Source organism: Calliphora vicina, chromosome 4 (assembly GCF_958450345.1).
Source record: "Calliphora vicina chromosome 4, idCalVici1.1, whole genome shotgun sequence".
NCBI lineage: Eukaryota > Metazoa > Arthropoda > Insecta > Diptera > Calliphoridae > Calliphora > Calliphora vicina.
Genome location: NC_088783.1, coordinates 46,589,606 through 46,612,512, shown reverse-complemented (window position 1 = coordinate 46,612,512; position 22,907 = coordinate 46,589,606). Strand labels below are relative to the sequence as shown.

Genomic DNA, 22,907 nt, shown 5'->3' with positions numbered 1-22,907 from the left:
TCGTTTACTTATTTTAAAAAACTTATTTTCTTAGGATGCTTCAAACAAAACATTTAGTTTTGTAAGAGTAAACACGTCAAACAAATTTGTGCTAAAAAAAGTGGTTACGCTTTTTTGAGCAAATATTTGACTTGTGTGACCCAACCTTTAGAATTGAACTAAAACTTTATTTGTTTTATATGGAACTTTCAGTTATAGTATTTTTTCTCCCAGATTTGGTTGAAAATTTATATAGGAATCTGATAGATTCTTAAGACGACTCTCAGTTTTACTGAGAAGACCTAGAATTGGAGGCATTAAGATTGTTGTCAAACTCAACAAGAGCATGAAATATCATTGGGTGTTACTGAAGCAATTTCAAAATGTTTGCAACAGCAGGATTCATCCAAAAGCAAGAAAATTGGGTACCATACGAATTCATGCCGAGAGACCTTGAAAGACGATTTTGCATGTCCGTTTCAACGCTATAAAAGAAAATAATTTTTCACGAATCATTACTTGCGATAAAAAATGGATCCATTACGATAATCCGATGCGTAAGAGATCGTATGTGAAGCGCGATCAACCTGCCGAATTGTCACCAAAGCCAAATATCCATGACGCGAAGGTAATTCTCTAGTGGGAGCAAAAAGGTACTATCTATTATGAGCTGCTGAAATCTGACCAGAATGAAGTAGTTGGGAAGTTTTGCCTCACCCGCTTTATATTCAAGACTATTATTTATTTCGATCGATACAGAACGCTCTCTCTGGGATACTCTTCACTTTGAAACAGAGTATCCGATATTGGCTTGATTCGTTTTTGTCCTCAAAAGATGAGCAGTTCTTTTGGCTCGGAATCCATATGTTTCCTGAAAGATGGGAAGAGGTCATAGCTAAAGGTAGGGTCACACATGACAAATATTTGACGAAAAAGACGTAACCACTAAATAAAATACATTTGAATTCTATTATTTATTTCAAAAACTTATTTTACTTAGAATGATTCAAAACTAAAAATTTAGTTTTATTTTATTTGATGCTGTTTGATCTTACAAAACACTTGTAAGAGTAAACACATCAAACAAATTTGTGCTAAAAACAGTGGTTACGCTTTTTTAAGCAAATATTTGCCATGTGTGACCCTACCTTAAGAATGGCCAATAGTTTCAAAATAAAAGCTACAAATTTAAAAAAACATTCCTAATTTTGGGACGCCCTTTATGTGTATATTAATTTCCTTGTATACATGTGTATCGTCTTTCTGAGCATAAAAGTGGGAGGAGGAAGGGTATTGAGCGGTATCATAGTGCTTATTCATCAGTCATGTAATAAATAAATGGATGTGTGCACATGCCCGGGCTTGCCCTAGTAAAGTATAATTGAACGTATCAGGGTTAGGCTGATTAGGCATCCCAGATTAATAACTAAATATTTAAGGAATATAAAAAAATAGATTAAAATGTAACACAGCTTAAGATTTAACCCTTTGTCGACTTGTAATAGAAAATTTTATAAAATTTACAAAAATAATCAATATATTAATAAAATGTCAATAAAAATCTATGAGTTTTTTTATCTTTTGGCTGATGCTGACCCAATGGTACCAGGTCCCTTTCGAATCCTTGCAGGTCTCTTTCGGTACAAAGTTAAAATTTTGTAAATAACTTCCTGAAGTCCTTATTTTCAATATTTAATAAAAAAAAAGATTTAAAGCCTTGGTCCATAAGTTGTTAATAAAACGGTTCTCAAACCAGTTTTTAATCAAAGATGTTGGCTTCAAATTATAATTTTTTTAAATTAGTTATACAGCAGCGTTAAGTAATAAGCACTCCTTATTGAGAACAGTTGTAGAACTAGTTCTTTCATCACTACTTTATAATCGAAATTGTTACACATGTAATTAGTTTTGAAAATATGTTATGGAACGTTTATTGTTTCTGTGATTCTATTACATATTAAGTTTCGGAAGTACTTCCGAATTACAATATTGCTACATAGAACCCGTTCTGGAAGTGGTTGCGACATTACTAGTTCTCAGGATGCTATTAGAATCTGAAGATGAGCTAATTGTACTCGTTCTTAAGTTTAGGTTATCAGGGTCAATGCAGTGGGTCCCTTTGTGATATGTACCTGAAAGTATATTTCTATACTTTCAGGCCAGATAGAGATGAAAAGAAAAGAAGAAAGTCAGATATAGTAAAGGTGTAGAAGAAATATAGAGGAAGAGATCAGAAACTTGTTCTAAATTTGTTCGTGGGAAATATCTATTTAGAAATCCAATTTTCTTTCTCTTGGTATAAAATATGGCTTCTTTTTGTTTTATTGAAATCGATGCACATTTGTAAATGAAATGTTGTTATTTTCGATACCTGCAAGCTCATCCTAATTGTTTCTTTTAAAATCTAAAGCATTAAAAACAATATTCTGAAATCCAATCTGCTCCTTCAAATGATTAGCATCGTCGCAATATAAAAGGCGCCTTTGTTGTAAATCTCCTTTCCATCATTCCTTTAACATTTACAATTTGACTTGCATCTAAATAGATAATAAAAATTCATTGAAACGGAAAAGGAAATGAAATCTCTTACAATATATATTCATATTTATAACAAGTACATACTTCGACATTTTAACATTTATAAGATGTTAGGTTAGCATAATCCTGACAGCAAAAGAAGTGTGCAGCATATAAAACAAACCTACATACAACAATCACAGATTCTCTCTAATTCATTCAAGTGTGCATTAAATCATCATTATAATCCAACTTCAAACCAACAAACAATCTCATCTCGTACTCATCACAATCTGAATTCTCAACTCACTCACACACAATCTACTACACAAATCCTGAAGGTGTTGAAGCGTTGAAATGTTTTCGTTCATTTCATTTTAAAATCTAGTTATTCAAACCATATTTTTTTTACCCTTTCCCCCCCTCCCAAACACTCTCCTACACATACAACCAGACTTTATTACGAACGTCCAATATCCCTATTAGCAAATATGTAGCATAACCCATAGTGCGAGTGTTTGGGTGTGTGCATGTTTACAACTTGATTTAATTCCCTTTAGAGCTTTAAGTGTAAAATTGTAAAATGTGTTGAATGGAAATTACTCTATTTGCTTGCCTCATGTTGCTGCTGCTGTTGTTGTATGCAGTACATAGTTATTTAGTTGTAGTTGTTGGCCCTGTTTTACTGTTGATTGTCTCCATAACTGTTGTAAGTTTATTTGGGCTGTGTGTGAGTGATTGTTGTTTGCATGGCGTTGTAATAATAACTGGAAAATTATATTTGCCTTTTGTATGTGCCACACAATGATGTGACTGACTGAATGAATGAGTGACTGATGTGTGTGAGTAGCAAGCAGTACTTGTAACTACCAGTGCGTATGAGTATGTTTTGTATCTCTACTTAGTTTATATTCATGGATTGGGAATTTACAAAACACTACGCAATTTTTGATTGGTTTTTATTCCATTTTTTTTTTTTGTTCTGATGCTGTCACATTTTACATCAAGTATTTTGCTGTGTGTTGCAAGCCGTTTGGTTCTTTTGGGGCAGGGGATGTGATAAATATGTAAATAATTTATGTATGTGGGAAAATTACAAAAATTTTCCAATTTAAAATACAAACAACAGTTCTACATACATACATACATATTTTCCATTTTGTTCTGTGCAAATTACAAAATATAAATGTACTTGTATGTGTTTTTGTGTAGTATTTATTCAGAATCAAAGTGTGTGCTTTATAATAATAGTAGAAAATGGGTTTTAAATAAATATTTAAATTGTAAAAAATATCTACATATTTATTGGCAAACTCACCTTGAAAATATAACAAAATATTAAAAAAAATATATTCCAAAAATCGTTTTTATTATTTGCTTAATAAAATTAAAAGTTTTTAAAATGTTCAAATTCTATACATATTTGTTAAAGTTACCATTTTTAAAAGTTGTTGCTCAATGTTTAGAACTACTCGACCGATTTATGTAAAACATTATACAAAACTGGATGAAGAGTTAGGCTTCCAGAACATTGTCTGAAGAATTTAAGCACATGCTGCTCTATAATAGGTTAAAGTTGAAGGCGGTGAGCCTTGTTCAACACCCTGGATCCTGTAATAAATGCATTACATATGTGACCGGCAGAAACCGTCTCATTCGCGCTGACACAAGAAACTGCGAAAATAATGTTTAAGCCGCAAATGTGCAAAGTGTTAAATCTCGAAGTTATTCCTAAAAAGGTGGAAAATGCCCAATAAGACTAATACTAAGGACACATCCTTAAATAGTCAAACAACTGAAAAACATCAACTAAATACTGGCGAAGCAAGCACCCAGAAGAATTCCTATAACAAATGAAGAGAAATTAAGGAGCTAATCAACTAAATTGAACGAACTATTCTAATCGAACCGTCTTCAAATCCATGAAGCAAGAAGGGATTCAGACAAAGATAAAACAGCATTTAATAAGATGCCATTTGGACATTACAATACTCCAGTCACATTCGTGCGTTTAGTTGAAAGTGTGTTGAAAGGATTCTACTGAAAGACAAGCTTAGTGTATCTCGACATAACTGGCATGAGGAAGTGTGCACTGTTTCAGAAATAAGTTAAGTATTTGGGGCATCACGTAAAATCAGTTGAAGATAAAATACGGGTTGTAAAGAACTGGCATTTTCCGAAAATTCTTCACGAATTGCATAGTTTTCTAGGCCATACTACAGACGATTTGTACCAAGTTTTTGTCGAATTGTCAGAAATATGAGTGATCACAGATCGAGCTGCTTTTCGTGATTAAACGCTTACTGGCCAAGTTATTAGCGAATTTGGATATTTTGATTTTTTATAAAAAAAATCGATTTTTGGTCAGAAATATGAGTGATCACAGATCGAGCTGCATTTCTTGAGTAAATGCTTATTGGCCAAGTTATCGAATTGTCAGCTACTTTTGTTGATTAAACGCTTATTGGCCAAGTTATTAGCAATTTTAGATATTGTGAGTTTTTATATAAAAAAATCGATTTTTGTTCAGAAATATAAGTGATCACAGATCGAGCTCCTTTTCTTGATTAAACGCTCATTGTGCAAGTTATTAGCGAATTTAAATATTTTGAGTTTTTATATAAAAAATCGATTTTTGTTCACAAATATAAGTGATCACAGATCGAGCTCCTTTTCTTGATTAAACGTTTATTGGCCAAGTTATTAGCGATTTTAGATATTGTGAGTTCTTATAAAAAAAATCGCATTTTTGTCAGAAATATGAGTGATCACAGATCGAGCTCCTTTTCTTGATTAAACGCCTATTGGCCAAGTTATTATCGATTTAAGATTTTGTGAGTTTTTATATAAAAAATCGATTTTTGTTCAGAAATATGAGTAATCACAGATCGAGCTGCTTTTCTTGATTATAAAAAATTAATTTTTTGTCAGAAATATGAGTGATCACAGATGGAGCTCCCTTTTTTGTTTAAACGCTTATTGACCGAGTTATTAGCGATTTTAGATATTGTCAGAAATATGAGTGAAATATGAGATCGAGCTTCTTTTCTTGATTAAACGCTTATTAGCCAATTATTAATCATTTAAGTTATTGTGAGATTTTATATAAAAAAAATCGATTTTTGTTCAGAAATATGAGTGATCACAGATCGAGCTCCTTTTCATGATTAATCGCTTATTGGCCAAGTTATTAGCGAATTTAGATATTTTGAGTTTTTATATAAAAAATCAATTTTTGGTCAGAAATATGAGTGATCACAGATCGAGCTCCTTTTCTTTATTAAACGCTTATTGGCCAAGTTATTAGCGATTTAAGCTATTTTGAGTTTTTATATAAGTAATCGAATTTTGGTCTGAAATATGAGTGATCACAGATCGATGTATTTAATAAGTGGGCGTATTAGTGTACGTGGACAATTTTTATTTCTGTAAAAGCTTTTGCGGACTATTGCGAACATTAAAAAAAATTAGTTAAATCGATAGATATGTATATCGAAAAAATTGGCGTGGTCTATTTTTCTTTCAGTAAAAACTTAAATTGAATTACCGATTTCAGATAAATGGAAAAAGTGGGCGTGATAAATTTTTAATTCCGTAAAAACCTAAGTTGGACTATGACCAACATTTTAAAAAAAAAAAAATTGTCTAAATCGGTCCGGCCGTTCTCTACTGATGCAATTACCAACGAACGACCTTTGATTTTATTTATATAGAAGATAGAAGATTGCGGGGTGTCTACGGCTTTTACCTTTCTTAAAACAGCACAGAGTGCCATCATATTTCTGGTCCGATTTGGCATCATGCCACTAAGTCCCTTGAGTGGTATTCAAATCCACCCAACTTTCCAGAACTTTGGCCTGTGGAAAGGTATTGGACTCTTGTAAAAAAATAATTAAAGAACACAGGAATTGTATCCCAGGACATGATACTGCAATTTCGTAACAATATTATTATATACATATATTGACAATAAAATATTTGTCTGATATATGGATTATATGGATCAATTATGGACGGATGCTTACAAAAGTTGGATTTAAGTTCATATAAAACTTGTTTACGTCCAACTTCATTACGATATTAATTATTATAAGACAATTTTTAATGCTCAAGTCGTTTTCTAAGGGAAACCTTTTATGGGTGCTAGAGACAAATATTGGCCGATTTTCTACAGTATAATTTAAGAGAACTTAGAACTAATTTGTGCAAAATTTTATTAGGATAGTCGCATAATCAATATATTTATGACAGCTCAAACTGTTTTCCGGGGCTAGGTGAAATAACCGATATTTTCAATATTAAGCAAACCTTATCAGCCAGCTAGCTCCTTTCGTGTGGGCCCTATAGTGTTTTCAACAGACAGACGGGCATAGCTAGATCGTCTTAGAATCGTATGAGGACCCAGATAATACATATATGTATACTAATACGAGTCTGCGACAAATATTTTGATTTGTTACAAACGGTATCAATCAATATAATAACCACCATCAAAAAAGATGGTAAAAATGTAACCATTGAAACCTTATGCAACAGTAATACCTATCAAATGTAGATACAGCAGTTTCCTTGAAGGTGAATTGAATAACTTAAAGTGTCTTCGCTAAGTTTAGCCAATTCAACCACACAATTAATAGTGACAAGGTGAATTTAAAAAAATTAGGTGGAGATATTTAATGGTGTTACCACCATTTTCCATTATATCGTTTCAACATATTCTCTAAACGTGGCTATATTTTTTTTTTGGAAATGAAAACACAACTTAGTGGCAATGCTGAAATTATTTTAACCAAAAGAAGTAAAGTAACAAGAAAAAGAAGTGTAATGTGTGCCACTCTGCACAATTAGTTTCTAAAAGTACAAAAGAAAAAACTACAATACACAATAATAATAAAAATATTTAGAAAAATTTTGTGGAATAAAATGAAAATCGTCAGCATACAAATAACTGTGATAGTGATATTATTAAATTTATTTAATTTTTCTAATGGTAAGAAAGAAAAACAATTTCATTGAATTTAAAGAAATCGAGTTGGTGTCTTAAAGTCTTTTGTTTTGTTTCTCAGCAACTAGAAAAAATCTATTTAAAAATAGATTTTTACTATTTTAAAGTATTTAATAAATATGTGAATGTTTTTGTGTTTACAATAACTTAATTGTTTAAGTTCTTTTTTGTGTGTTAGTTTATATACATAAATTTTGTAATTTAACTGAATTAATATTATGAATCATTTTAATGTGTTTTTTTCTTGCTTAAAAACTTTGAGGTTTCATGATTAATTTCACTTTTCATTTAAAGTATTTTGTATGTATGTAGTAGTATGCAGTAGTTTCTTTATGAAAATCTGTAATTAAGCAAAAGAATTTTGTCACTTAACTCGTTTTCTTTTATGTTCAAGTGGAAAAATAAAGGTGTGCAACTAGTGATTTTTTTAAGTAAAATGTCACATTTTATTTGAATATCTAGAATATGTCAGGGTTTAATTTTTTAGCAAATATTTGTGTGCACAAAAAACGAGCATTTCTTGTTTATTTACTTGTTTTTTTTATTATTGTTTATTTTATAATTTGCATGTTGTTTTTGTTTGTTTTCTTTTGCTTTATACAAATACAGCTATACTAAGACGTTGTTATTCTTGTCGTTCACGAGGTGAACTGGGCAGTTGCAGAGATCCTTTTAATTTCAATGCCACCGATGTAGAGAGTGAACCGGGCCTAGCGGCTATACCCTGTGCTTCCGGCTGGTGTGGCAAAGTTATTGAGGGTGGTGGTACCTATGCTACGGATGGTAAGTTATTTTTTTTTTCAAATATTTTAACAGTTGATTATTTATGTTGACTGCACTATACTACCTATGAGGATTTTGATTTGTTTCGCCAAAAGTATGTATTTAGAAGAGCCATTACTACTATCTTAGAGTTTCTTTATAGGATTTTTGTCTTAAAGTTTGTTTAATTCTTTATAGAAGAGTTACGACCCTTCACCTTCGTGAGAAGGGTAGAAGGGGATTATAAGTTTGTCATTCCGTTTGTAATTTCCACAATATAATTTTCCGACCCTGTAAAATATATATATTCCGGTTCTTATAGATAGCGGAGTCGATTAAGCCATGTCTCTCTTGAACTATTTTTGACCTATATCTGGATTACTAAGTCATTAATATAGACAATGTGGATATCTAATGATAGATATTTCAAAGACCTTTGCAACGACGTATATAAGACCATAGTAAGTTGGACCTACAATGGGTCAAAATCGGAAAAAATATTTTTTAACCCGAATTTTTCTTTTCAGCAAAAAAAAATTTGAGAAACAAAAAAATGTTTTTTAAAATTTAAAAAAAAATAAAATTTTAAATTTAAAAAAAAATGTTCTTTAAAATTTAAAAAAAAAGTTTTTTTAAATTTAAAAAAAATAAAATTTTAAATTTAAAAAAAAATGTTTTTTAAAATTAAAAAAAAAATGTTTTTTAAAATTTAAAAAAAAAAAATTTAAATTTACCCAAAAATATTTAAAATTTGTATTTTGAAGTATAATTTGGTGAAGGGTATATAAGATTCGGCTGTCTTAAGTTTCTTTTTAGAGAAGACCCACGATTACTGTTTTAAACTTTATTTTTTGGGAAGATACACGAATACAGTTTTAAAGTTTATTTTAGAGAACCACGATTAATGGCTTAAAGTTTACTGTCTAAAAGAGTATTATTAGAGAGACCCACGAATACAGTTTATTTTAGAGAAAGCGATTAATGTCTTAAAGTTTACTGCCTAAAAGAGTATTTTTAGAGGAGGCCCACGATTACCCTTAAAATTAAGTTTATTTTTAGAGGAGACCCACGATTACTGTCTTAATGATTTTTTTACAGGAGACCTAATATTACAATCTTTAAGTTTATTTATAGAAGACCCTCGATTATTGTTTTAAAGTTTCTTTTATAGAATACCCTCGATTATTGTTTTAATGTTTCTTTATAGGAGATCTACGATTATTGCTTAAAAGTTTATTTATAGAAGACTCTCGATTATTGTTTTAAAGTTTCTTTATAGATGAGACTTCCGATTACTATCTTAAAGTTTCTTCACATAAAACCCCGATTGCTGTTTTATAGTTTCTTTATAGAACACCCACGATTATTGTCTTAAAGTTTCTTTATAGAATATCAACGTTTACTAACATAAAGTTTCTTCATAGAAAACGACAGTTTGCTGTTTTGAATTTTCTTTATAGAAGATCCACGACTACTTTCTTAAAGTATCTTTATAGAAGACCAACAATTTCTATTTTAAAGATTCTTTATAGTAGATCCTCGATTAATTTCTAAAAGTTTCTTTATAGGAGACCCACAATTACTGTCTTAAATTTGCATATTTCTTGTACTTTTTTCTCTACTTTACAAGTAGTTAAAGGGCAAATCAAATCGTGTTCATGAGTTAGTCAATTTGAAAGCTAATCATATTCTGGATCCTTATAGATAGCGGAGTCGATTAAGCCATGTTCGTCTGTCTGTTGAAATCAACATACCGAAGCCCCCAAATAACTTACATACACGATTAATACATCAATATCTTCGGAATTCCTCCGGCTCGGTTGCTATTTAAAATCTAGAAAATCGGTCCACAAATGGTTGAGATATAAGGAAAAAACCAGGACAAAATAGATTTTTTACCTATTTTTGACCTATATCTGGATTACTAAGTCATTAATATAGACAATATGGATATCTAATTATAGATATTTCAAAGACCTTTGCAACGACGACTTTGTATATAAGACCATAGTAAGTTGGACCTACAATGGGATAAATCGGAAAAAATATTTTTTAACCCGAATTTTTTTTTCACTAATTATTAAAAATTAAATTTAAAAAAACAATTCGAAATTAGTTTTTTCCAAAAAATGAAAAAAATAAAAATGTTGTTTACCTAAAAATATTTAAAATTTTTGTTATGAAGTACAATTTGGTGAAGGATAGACGGACAAGGATCCAGAGATGCTAATGAATATTGTATACATTAACGACGTTAGATATATAACTTCTTCCCTCATTTAAGAATTAATTTGCTACCATAAGAATTATAACAAATTCTCTTCTAATTATAAAATTTTTTTTTAAAAAATTTCCTCTTTCAGATTACGATCAAGCCATACAACGTATGTGTGTACAACGTGGCCCTGATGACAATCAAGACCGCTGTGCCAACACAATATACAATTACAAAAAGGTCTACATGTGCTTCTGTCAAGGTGACTTGTGCAATGGCAGTGAAACACTAAATAAATTACAATTTAAGCAAATCATAACCATTGGTGCAATATTAACAATTTTACACAGATTTTGGTAAAATTCTTGTTTGCCTGTTAAATTATGAAATTTTAAATAGAAATTTCTAAAAAAAAAATAAAGAAAATGTGGAATAAATGTTTTAAATAAATAAGTCGCTTCCTTGAACCTTTTAAAAAACTTCAAATGTTATATTAAACAAATTATATAAACAAATTTTTTTTATATTATTAAAATGAAATGTGTTTTATTTATTTAATAATGCAGGACTTTTTGAATTGTAGGAATAAAAAACTCAAAAGAACCATAAAAACTTAAAGATATGTATATTAATAATAATAAAAAAAGGAAATTTTTGATAAACATGATGGGGGGTATAGTAATTAACATTGTTTATATGACAAATTGCTAGATTTAAGAAATAAAAAAAAAAATTATAATTAAAACTAATAATAATAAAAAAGAAAATTATTTCAAAACTTAATGAACAATCAAAATAATATATTGTATGTTAGTAGCAATAGGGTAATTAAAAACTTAAATTTCTACAAATTAATGTTGTATACAAACTATTCTTAAGTTTATACGCAGCATTTACAATATGCTATTTTCTGCCAATTGTATGACATCATCATCTACAATATTTTGTCCAAGTCATAGACAACATTTACATCGGCAGATTTAGATTTAGAGGTAGATGATTCAGTTTTAAATGAATTAACTATTTTAAATATATTATTCATTTGTATTTTATAGGATTTGCCAGTTCTTTGCAGAATTTCATTACGATCCTTCTCTTTAGCTAATTGCAATTCCAAATCTTGGGCACTACACTGCAGTTTTTTATGTAGCAAGAATTCTGTAAAGGAATTGCAAATTAAAACATTTGTTTTTTTTGGAAATTTGTGTTTTTGTTATGACTACCTACCATCTTTTATAGCTTTATCATGTTTTCTTTTACAGCCTGGACATTTTTTCAAATCATTTAAGTTTTTTTTGGGATCATTTGTAATCATGGGATCGTCTTCTTCGCGATGACACTGGGCATGATAGTATAATTTACATTCTTCACATTGCTCTAGACTAATACCAGTCTTTAGACACTCATTGCATGAACGTTTGTCATCTGGTGATCTAGAGGCAGAACGTGAAGTTGGTGCTGAATTTGCTTCAGACACATTGTCGGCACTACGTCTTTTAGTGCGTTTAGCTGGTATGGCCTTTTTAACCTGAGGCGACAAAAGAAAAGCTTTGCGTTTCTTTTTGTTATCTGGTTCATTTAGTGATGAAGCAGGATGATGCTGGAGAAAGATAAAAGATATTTGTTAATTATGATTTCATTTAGCACTTCATTAAAGTTAATTAATAATGTTTTAAAATTATTTAAAACTTACCTCAATCCTGCCATAATGATAACTGTTATTCTGTACACAACGTCTACGTCTCTTCGAACGTCTTTGCTGCAATTGAGCATTTACTTCGGGTGTAAACAAATCGAACAATCTCAAAAACATTTCCTGGCCATATTCTTCGGCCTTAGTGCGAGTCTCCTCAAATTCATCGGGCCAATAGTTATGAGGTGGTGTATGGCCACGTTCTGGGGTACCTTCCTCAGATGAAGAACTTCTTTCGGGTGATTTCTGGGAACCAGATGAAGAGGCTGAAGCTGTAGCAGCTGCTGCGGCGGCGGCAGCACGAGTAGCTCTAGTTTTAGCGGCATTAGACTTCTTCACAACCACTTCTGTAGCAGCAACTGGTGCTGGTGCAACGGGTGCTGGAGGTGGTGGAGGTGGTGCTGGTATTGTGTTACTGGTGGGTCCTCTAACAGCGGCTTGGGCACGTTTAAGAGCTTGTCTCAAATTCATACGACTCATTTTAACATTTGTGGATACCGGCAACTCGAAGTCTTTATCCTTTTCCTCTTTTTTTTGCTGGTAAAGATCACCCAAGGTTTTCAGCGGTTTAATAATGTTAGGCTTAACATCCACCGCCATTAACTCTTGAGCCATTCTTTGATTAATCACCTTCTCCTCTTTTTTCTTTTTGTAAAGATCACCCAAAGTTTTTACAGGTTTAGCAGTATTAGGCTTAACATCCAAAGTCATCAAATCATGGGTCATTCTTTGATTGAAGGGTTTCAGCAATGAAGGCTGAGTCGCCATATTACCTTGAAAATTTTTCAATAAACTTTCACCCGTTACAGCGGCATTGTTAATGCGCTCTATCCGACTGCCATGAGCTTTTTCAATTTTCTTCTTTACCACAACTTTGCTGTCATCATCATCGTCTAAATCAATAATTTCCATATGTTCATAAACTGGTTCAGGTTTTGTATCCTTTTGAACTTCGAAATATTTTTCGATTAATTTCTCCTCGCTACTGCGAGAGATTACAGTTGTGGGTATAATTTCCAAAGTAGTATCGTTAATTAGGGGTACCAGTTCTTTGGACACAAAGGCATTGGTGGTGGTGGCATCAGTTGGTATGTCATTTTTCTTTAACATTTTCATAAATTCATCTATAATGCGTCTGAGACGTAAGAATAGAAAGTTTTGTTCAGCATTGATTTCATAAATTTCCCCTTCCAGTTCATCGAGAATGCGTTTCTTTTGTTGGGGATCCTGGAAAAAAAATAAATTAAATTATAATATTGAATTAAAAATGAACATGTAGAAAAAAGTGTTATATTTGTTGGAAAATATGACCTAATTGCCAACAAGTTTTTGAATATATTTGAGATATTTGTTGATATTAATAATGATAATCTAAAAAGAATTTGTATATTGATAAATGCATAATAATCAGTCAGAAATTGGAAATATTTCATATATTCTAGTAACCTACAATCCTGTAACTACATGCTCCACAATTTATAAAAAACCAGCGCCATTGGTTCATAATACAGAGATTCAAAACTTTGTATAGCATCACAACAAATGAAAAGCCCTAGAATATTCATACATATGTACTATATATTCTTTATTTGTAGATTAGCAAATTAATATTGCTGAATTTACATACGAAATGACAAACGTGTATCTTTATCACCATGGTGAGTTCAAAGACATATTTAATATTTAAATTAGTTTCTATGGTTAAACATTTTTCGACTTTTTCGATAAATTAATAAAATAAACACATTTTCGATTAAAAATTTACATCTTTCTGTAATTTGTCCCGCCTTTAATTCTAAGATCGATTTGATTTCAAAAAATACGTAATCATGGTAATAATTAAGAAAACAATTAGTTTCATATAAATGTTCTCACTTTTCTTACTTGTATTAACCTACCTACATATACATATATAGGCTAGGCCACAGTTTCAAACTTTTTCGAATAATGTTGAAATTTATCGATTGATTTGTAACAAGATTTTTAAAACGACGGACATGGCTACTGAGAAACTATATACTACTCTGGGTGAAGGGTAGAAAGTTGTTCGTATTGTTTCCAATTCTGTGTTAAGAATATCTGTCAGGAACATTGGACCACAAAGAAGCTATTCGAAAGATGTCGATGTTAGCCCGAAAATCGATAAGCAGAATCGATATATACAGATATCTTGTTATGAACATTTGAATCACCTGCTAATGCTTTCTATATTTTAACAAACACAAGGTCTAACGTTTGAAAAATAATGTTCTTTTCAAGAAAGCTAATACTCAAAGGGTTATGAAACCAACAAATTGGTTTGAATTTTACATTTAAATTTAATGCAAGAAAATTATTGAAAAATTATATTTTCTCAATCTGATATTAAAAATTTAATCTCCAACCAAAAATTTAGGGCCTGATTCAGAAACAATCAAATTTTTTTTTAAAAAACTGAGTGATTTTCATACAAAACTTTGAAAATTGTTTTCCTTTGGAGTATGTTCTTGGAAGAACGTTGGAAACATTGTAATTTTCCAACTATAAAGCTAAAATCATTCTAAAAACTTTTATTGAGAATAAACTCACCTTCTTTTGAGAAGGCTATTATTCTCAAATGTTTATTTAATAATTCTCAAAAGTTTGGCATTTGAGAAGAGCTAAATGTTTGCTAGGATAATTGCAGTACTTTAAAATCTCTTTCTTCTGTTCATTTAAGAAAATTTTGATTCTTTTTCCGGACTTTTCAAAATATTAGTCTCCTATTTTGTAAATTACTTCACGTAATTTACACTGCATTTTTTTTTTTGTTAAATTCTCAAAGTAATGTGAAAAAATGAGGTTAATATTGTAAGTATTGTGTGTATTTTAACAAAATCTCTTAAAACTCCTTGAATAGAAAAGATTTGTTTATTTACACAAGTTTTTCTAAAGTTATAAATATCTTCAACTTCCAATTATTCAAATCTAATTCTAATTTACAAGAAACTAAATCCATTTGGTTTCCAATTACGCACATGTGAGTGAGAACAAAGTAAACAAAATCAAAGAATCTTCAAAATTTTCAACACAATTTGTTACATCTGTCCCTAATGATGACATGAATAAATAAAACAACAAAAAAGTGGAAAATACAACACTGGAGACAGATGCGTTTATAAAGTAAACATAATCAGAGAGGAATATATGTACATAGAGCAGAAACTTTTATTTCAAATACTTAACTCAGTTGTCAAAATCTATGAGGTGAGAATGTATTAGTAAAACAAATGATAAGAAAACAAAAACAATACTAGTATGTATGATTTGTTTTGATTAGTTTTTTTTGTTTGAATTTTTTTCCAGTTTCTGTTCTATGTGTGTTTCTCTATGATTATAGCACGTACATTAAACCTGTACTAATGTATGAATGTTTAAATTTATTTATTTTAAGATAATAATTATGTATGTATTCCACCATATAATAATAATAATGATATTAAATCATATAATTTACAGATTAACAAATCATTTAGCCATACAAAATGATGTTTATCGTTATGTGCTGATGTATAAATAAGGAAAATTCAATAACAAATAATTTCCTTTAAATTAATTAAACACTTTCTTTGTACCAGCACAACTACATGACAAAATAAAATTGAAAAATATATGTATAAAACACAAACTACCTTTATAAACAATGACTAAAAAATACTGAAATATAAAAATAAATAAAATAAAATAAACTGACTACAAAATAATAACGACCTTAAACAATAAACAAAGCAACAACAACAATACAAATCGACCAACCAACGAACCGACCGACCATAATATACCTACTTACACACATACTACATTTAAGAAGAAAATGGCGTTAAAATAGACATAAATCGCTGTAGCTTGAGCAAAGAAAATGCATTTAAAAGGTTATAGGAAGAAATTTTTATAGATTTTTTCAAGAAATTATCAGTTTAGATGTTATTGATTTCATTGGAAATAGTATTCATTTTACAAAATTATGTAGCACCAACGGCCATATTGACAAAACATAACCTCAAATTACACTGTGTTTATGCAAAATCTACACATTTTTACTTAAGAGTGTACAAAGACTAGCCCAGTGACTTATTATCAAACAAAATTTAATCATGTTGTTTAGTTTTTAATACATACTCTGCTTTAATTTAATTTAGTTCAGCAAATCTTTTGAATATTTAAAGCTATATTAATTTAAATCTATTACAGCTTGTTCCACTGCCTGTTTTTTGTTCACATTTCTAAAATTCTTATAAAGTTTAATCTTAAAGATTAAATTTAATAAATTCCAGCTAATATTTTACTGGGTTATCGTCCAAGGCAGAGATGAGGAAAAATAATTTCTGTTAAGTTTGTACTGTATGTATGTAGATAGGTAGGTAGGTATGTACTCGTATGTATTTCTGTTTTGTTTATTTTAGAAAAATATTGATAAAATAAATGTTGATTCTTATATTTACTAAACAAAACAAGAAATATAGTACTTTTGGTATTCAGCTGTATATTATTGTTATACTCATCTACTTTATAACAAATCTTATTTATAGTTATTTAAGAGTATTTAAGATTATGATGACTCAGGTTTTTTTAAAAAAAAAATAAATGATATGCATTACTTTCTGTAAATAATTTAGAGTTTAATTAAATGGCGTTAGTAAGACATAGTGAGTGCTACGTTATGAATTCAATTATCTGCTAATAATATAATATTGACGAATCAAATGTTCTTTTAAAATTACATCTAATATGAGTTCTGCAAAACTTGGTTGATAATTTGTTATGGGGTTTTTTAAAAGATATGAGTTAGTGTTGGTTCAGAGGGCGTATTTAATTTGATAGCACAATTTTAAGTTTAATGTAAAAAAGAAAATACGAGCATATATATGACGAAAGAACTGCAGTTCTATTTTGAAGTTCGGTATTTCCCCTTTATGCATTTAAAAAGAAAAGATTTCATCATCTTATGAAAATTTAATTGAAGAAATTTGATTCAATTGTATTTGTATAATTGTACAAATGTACTAGTCCTGTAATTTGCAAAAAGAAGACACACTTAAATTGTCCAATCCTTCCCTACCAGTCATAAACTAATTACGTGTCATTTTTCTTCCCCCTAGATAGTGAATATTTGTAAAAGCTTTCAGAAACACAATATAGCTTTGACATGTTTATCAGTTATACCCTCATGATTATCGCATTTAAAAGATTTAACACAAAAAGTTGCATATTTTTGGCACAAATTAAGCTTTTTGAAAAGAAATACAAACAGATTTTTATAATCTGCATTAGAAAATCGATCAGTGAAGTTTTTGTGTATGCCTCGTGACGTCATTCGAAATTTTTCTTATCGTATAAAAATTTACTTATGACACTTTCGAAATTAACAATTTTAATAAACTGGATTTTTCTAGTAACCCAACAAATTTATGATCATAGAGAAATAGACATAGAAGGGAAACTTAAAATTACTCAAAATAATCACACATTCGCCTTTTGTATACCCTTCACCTTCGTGAGAAGGGTATATATAAGTTTGTCATTCCGTTTGTAATTTCTACATTTTTGATTTCCGACCCTATAAAGCATTGGTAGGCAAAAAGAGGCATTTAATTTGTGTGCTTTTTTTGTAAAAAATAAAATATCCACAACAACATCAAGCAACTGAATGAAATGTGTGTATTTTTATGCTCTATTACGCTCTTTTGTTCAGATATCTTCGAAATCCAAATCTGCAATAATTCTGTCAGACATGCTTTCGAGAAGTTTGCTATTTAAAATCAGCAAAATCGGTCCACAAATGGCTGAAATATGAGGAAAAAACCAGGACAACCTCGATTTTTGACCTATATCTGGATTACTAAGTCTATATTAATGACAATATGGAGATCTAATGATAGATATTTCAAAGACATTTGCAACGACGTATATAAGACCATAGTAAGTTGGACCTACAATGGGTCAAAATCGGAAAAAATATTTTTAACCCGATTTTTTTCGCTAAATTGTTTGGCTATAAAAAGTTTTAAAATTTAAAAAAAAATTCGAAAATTTTTTTTTCAAAAAAATTTAAAAACTGCAAAAAAAATAAATTTTGTTTACCTAAAAATATTTAAAAATTTTATTTTGAAGTATAATTTGGTGAAGGGTATATAAGATTCGGCACAGCAGAATATAGATCTCTTACTTGTTTGTTTTCACATAGTTTTTATTACAAATACATTCTCACCACTTAGGTTTTTGACGTAGAGTTTCCGATCTATGTATATTTATCTATGGGTTTGGCTATAAAATTGAGAATGACTTGAAATCAAAAACTGGCTCAAATTAGAAATTGTATGTGTTTGAGCGGGTCCCTGGATGGGTTAGATCAGTGATGTTCAAAAATAAAAATGAAGATGTATTGGTGAGAGAGCTACCCAGCAAACATAATGTCAAACATTTAAAATAAGAACAAAATAATGAAAGTTTAGATTTAGAATTTTTGTCACATATAACCAATTTCTTTAATGAATGTAATTTAAATTTTAAGGAAAAGAAAAAATATGCATTATACGGCCTAAATTCTATTTAATTTTGTATTTATTTTTGACTTTGTTATTTTGTGTTCAATTGCAATTGAAACGCTTGTGTTTGCTATGCTTCGTCCAAAAACAACCAACAACAATGCTTAGTAAATGTCTGAAAAAAATGACGATAGTCCGTCGCATGTGTTTTCATCGAGAGCTAAACGATGAATGAACAAAAGTTTTTAAAAGAGCGTAACAAATGTGTGTAAATTTTTCAAACAATTGTTGTATGGCGTGAACATTACTGGGTTAGATTCACAATTGACCTATATTGGTACAATGGGCGTGGCACCTCCCATACGAAGTAAAATTTTATTAATAGCTAACGAGCGATGCCTGGAGGTCGGTCAGCTAGTATAAATATATAATTTCCAATGCTCATTTGTGTGGCTATGTGTATGTTTGCTTCTTTCCAGATTTTTTTGTTGAAGCTCCCAGAAAGTCAAAATTTGTCATACTTATAGTACTTAATGGATCCATATTTTTGAATTTCTATAAAAGAGGGTCTCCCTGGCTTGATTCATTTAATTTTATACCCAAACTGGTTTTAATGCAAATTGAAGTTCACCGAAATTAATTTAGATTCTACTTCAGAGTAAACTAATTAGATTTTTAGTAGGGGGCGGATTTATTTGCAAATTTATGTTTTTACTCGAACGTCCAAATATAATACAGACTAATTATCTATCCGAATCACACATTTTGCTGTAAAATTTCATCGATTGTTTGGGGCGGGCATATTTTTGCAAATTTTAATCATAATGCATATTTTGTTATATTTTACCAATTTTTAATAAAAATATAATTTTTTGTCGTCAATTGGCAATATATCGACCCGCAGAATGTTTTTGTTATAGAAATAGCATCAAAATGTCATCGACTAACTTCTTTCGACATGTGGAAACTGGCAGTAAGTCATCTTCATTTCTCTATCAGCAAATGAAAATTATCATTTCAAAATATTTCGAACATTCATATTTGTTTTCATTGCAATTTCGATTTATAAGAAAATTTGTATATATTGGATTTAATATATCCATCGTTTTCTCAGAAAACCAATAATAAATTTAAAAGTTTAACTATGTATGCAATGGTTCGGTTACGGATGGCAATCGAATTTCAGTTACATTGTTAGAGGGCAACCACAAATTTCTGGTTGCAAATTTCGCAACAGAAAATTACAGCAGCCAGTATGGACCCATAACTCTTGGTATGATTTAAAGATTCCAAACTGCTGGAAACTCTGTTGCGTCATATTAATAAGTTTTCAACAATTTATTATTATAATTCACTTAAGGTAAAGTTATGAAAACACTTAACATAAAGTTGGGTTATAACAAAAAAGCTTGGAGGTATCACGAAAAATTAAGAAAGCTAATTAATGTCAGATTGCTTTTAAGAGATAAAGTTAGGACAAACAATTTAACTTTTAAATTATCCAATATAGGTATATTGCCACTGTAGTTTTCTATTAAGGATTGTTTACTAAAAGGACACTTGTAAGAGCATATTATTCCTGTTCATGATAAATTAGACACACATATGGTTTTTCGTTTGACCATATTAATGTAATCAAATTACTATATACATACATAAGTGCTATAGGTCTGATATTGTTAATATTATTATGCAATACAAATTGGAACTCATATTAGAACTCTCAGTAGCTACAGAGATCCCCATTTTTTATCATTCTTGCTTTATAATATATATTTTCAAGTCCGATCTTCAATTTTAATGTTTAAAAACAAAATACCAACTTGCATATACTCTGTAGTCTAACTACAAAGATTCAAAAGAATTATATGAATCTAAAAATAAAATAACTTTAAAAGGCCGCAGAAAATTATACAAACTTTGCTAAACATTTTATTAAACATCTTTAGTTTTATTACAATGATAAAGTTATAACTACATGTACATATGTATGTACAATAATTCAACATAACCTAAAAAGCTGCACAGCATTTACATATGTACGTATGTATATACAAAATAATATTTACATTTGGTTGGAAAAAAATATTTTAATTATTGAATTTAAAAAATAAAAATATTAGAAATTAATGTAACCAATTATACAACAACACAAATTAGCTGACAGATAATACTAAAATAATATTAATATAACAACTAGGTACCTGTTAGAAAACATTAAGAGATAACATGAAGTCTTTTACTAATATCTTACGCTAACAATACCTACATACCTATTCATAATAATAAATTGTTTAAAACAATTGTTAAAAATTATTCAATAATCAAGTTTCTCATGAAAAATATATAACACCTATTTAACTATCAATTCTTAGGGGTGAAGTAAGTCTATTATTAAATTTTTATAGAAAGCGAAAAAAAACATAAGCTGCCATTTAAAATACACACATTGTGCTGATGATGATGGTGATGATGTGACGTTGTAGGTTGGTTTGCTTTATTTTAGAAGAACAAAGACTTTTGGGGTAAAATATAACGAAAACGTAAACAACTTATTAAAACTAAAGTCATGTAAGGACATTTTAATTAAAAACAAACTTTGTTTTTAAACAATATTTGGTTAATAAGCAAGAATACTAATAAATAAATAAAGTGAAAGTGTTTAAAAAAGAAATACCTATAAAACAACAGAGAAAAAAATAAATCTAGCACATGATGGCATGAACAAAAAAAAAATAAAATACAGAATAAAAAAAAAACGTGTACATAATAAAGACTTTTAGATTAGCATTGAATCAAATTATATGGGAAATAAATATAGAATTAATAGAAATTATGAAATAGGTATCAACAAATATTCAATTGTAGTAATAACAAAATGATTTAAAAACTTTTTCTACTTACTGCATCTGGTTGTTGTTGAAAGACATCCAAAACCATCTAAAAGAAAGAAAACAAAGGAAAATTATTTTCATGACATTATTTTCTCTTAAATCAATATATTATTTAATTATATTTTAATAATTTACAATAAGAAATAAAAACTATAAATGACCAACGTCCAAAAGCATTTTCATTTTTATTTTTTGTTAACAAGTTTGCAAATTGTTCATTATCTAGTGTGAGTGTGTATGGATGGTCAGTCAGGTGAATGTGTGCGTGTGTTTTGTAAGTTTCGATTTCTTATTATAATATTTAATTTGTATATGTCTCCGAGACTCATTCATTCACTCACCTGATGAACCTTGATGTGAGCCTTCAAAGCTCTTTGGCAATAGATTATATCATGGCTAATGTCTTTGGGAATTTTGAAGAAACTTTCCAAATAAAACTGAAACAAACGATTATCAGTCATTTCACGGGATGGCAAACTCATTGTCGAACTAGAACTGGCTATAATGGGAGCCGTTGATGATGACATGTTGTTGTTGCTGTTCTTATAGTTTTTAGTTGCTTTCAGTGGTTATTTGTTTTATTAAATAATAAACTTTTAACTATTTCTGTAGTATTTTGAGGTGTTATCAGCGTATTTTTAAACTGTATTTGTCTATTTAAGGTATTATTTGCTTAAATTAAACACAATTCAACACTCTCAGTTCAAAAAATTGACTAATGGAAAAAAAAGTCACTTTAAATTTTTCAAAAATGCTTTGTAAGTTGTTGTAATTCCTAACATTTACTGAACTCCTCTAATAAAACGTTGCGTTTCCTCCAAAATTTTTTAATCAAATGTGGAGTATTAATGGCAAACAAGACGAAAAATTTGTATGTTCTTTTTTGAAATTATGAACAAAAATTACATTCCTCAAGAAAATTAGTTCTCTTTTCTCTTTGCTTATTCTCCCAAAAACAACAAAAACCCATTCATTCATACAATCGCTTATAATTTTTTTTTGACAGTTCAGATACAAAAATAAACCAACAACAAGAATCAAAGCGCGCACATTTGTAAAAACTCAAAATTAATTTAAATTGTCCTCTGAAGAATTTCTACTCCAGTTAAAAGCTTTAATTTAATTAATTTCTCTTCACGTAATTTTCACAATATTGGCACTGGTTTTCATAAATATGTAAAAGTTTAATTTAGCAAAAGATAAAAAACACTTTGCATAGATTTAAAAATGATGCTTGTTCTTGTTTACTAATTTTGTTTATTTTATTTTGTAACGTTGTATTTATTTGACACTTGATTGTTTGTTGTTTAATATGTCAGAGAGCGCGCCAATTGTTAGC

The 22,907-nt window shown here is 29.5% G+C and overlaps 2 protein-coding genes across 2 annotated transcripts; one reads left to right on the top strand and one right to left on the bottom strand.

The window, feature by feature from the left end:
* The first annotated feature begins 7,309 nt into the window (after positions 1-7,309).
* Positions 7,310-11,018, top strand: rtv (QVR superfamily protein rtv). Its single transcript, XM_065508312.1, has 3 exons — positions 7,310-7,486; positions 8,111-8,284; positions 10,627-11,018. Exons 1-3 carry the CDS (start codon positions 7,420-7,422, stop codon positions 10,836-10,838), a joined length of 453 nt encoding a protein of 150 aa, XP_065364384.1. The 5' UTR covers positions 7,310-7,419; the 3' UTR covers positions 10,839-11,018.
* Positions 11,019-11,272: 254 nt separating this feature from the next.
* Positions 11,273-22,524, bottom strand: Lint-1 (l(3)mbt interacting protein 1). The gene is made up of 5 exons (XM_065508311.1): positions 21,910-22,524; positions 21,579-21,614; positions 12,172-13,398; positions 11,706-12,078; positions 11,273-11,636 (listed from the first exon to the last, which is right to left on the bottom strand). Exons 1-5 carry the CDS (start codon positions 22,093-22,095, stop codon positions 11,413-11,415), a joined length of 2,046 nt encoding a protein of 681 aa, XP_065364383.1. The 5' UTR covers positions 22,096-22,524; the 3' UTR covers positions 11,273-11,412.
* Between the last annotated feature and the right edge of the window lie 383 nt (positions 22,525-22,907).

Bases quoted from the DNA above. Each gene is read 5' to 3' on its own strand.
- rtv (XM_065508312.1), top strand. From the start codon at position 7,420: ATGAAAATCGTCAGCATACAAATAACTGTGATAGTGATATTATTAAAT. The intron at 7,487-8,110 runs GTAAGAAAGAAA...ATACAAATACAG, and splicing joins TTTATTTAATTTTTCTAATG to CTATACTAAGACGTTGTTAT. The intron at 8,285-10,626 runs GTAAGTTATTTT...TTCCTCTTTCAG, and splicing joins TGGTACCTATGCTACGGATG to ATTACGATCAAGCCATACAA.
- Lint-1 (XM_065508311.1), bottom strand. From the start codon at position 22,095: ATGTCATCATCAACGGCTCCCATTATAGCCAGTTCTAGTTCGACAATG. The intron at 13,399-21,578 runs GTAAGTAGAAAA...TTTTTTTTCCAG, and splicing joins TTCAACAACAACCAGATGCA to GATCCCCAACAAAAGAAACG. The intron at 12,079-12,171 runs GTAAGTTTTAAA...ATCTTTCTCCAG, and splicing joins ATCATTATGGCAGGATTGAG to CATCATCCTGCTTCATCACT.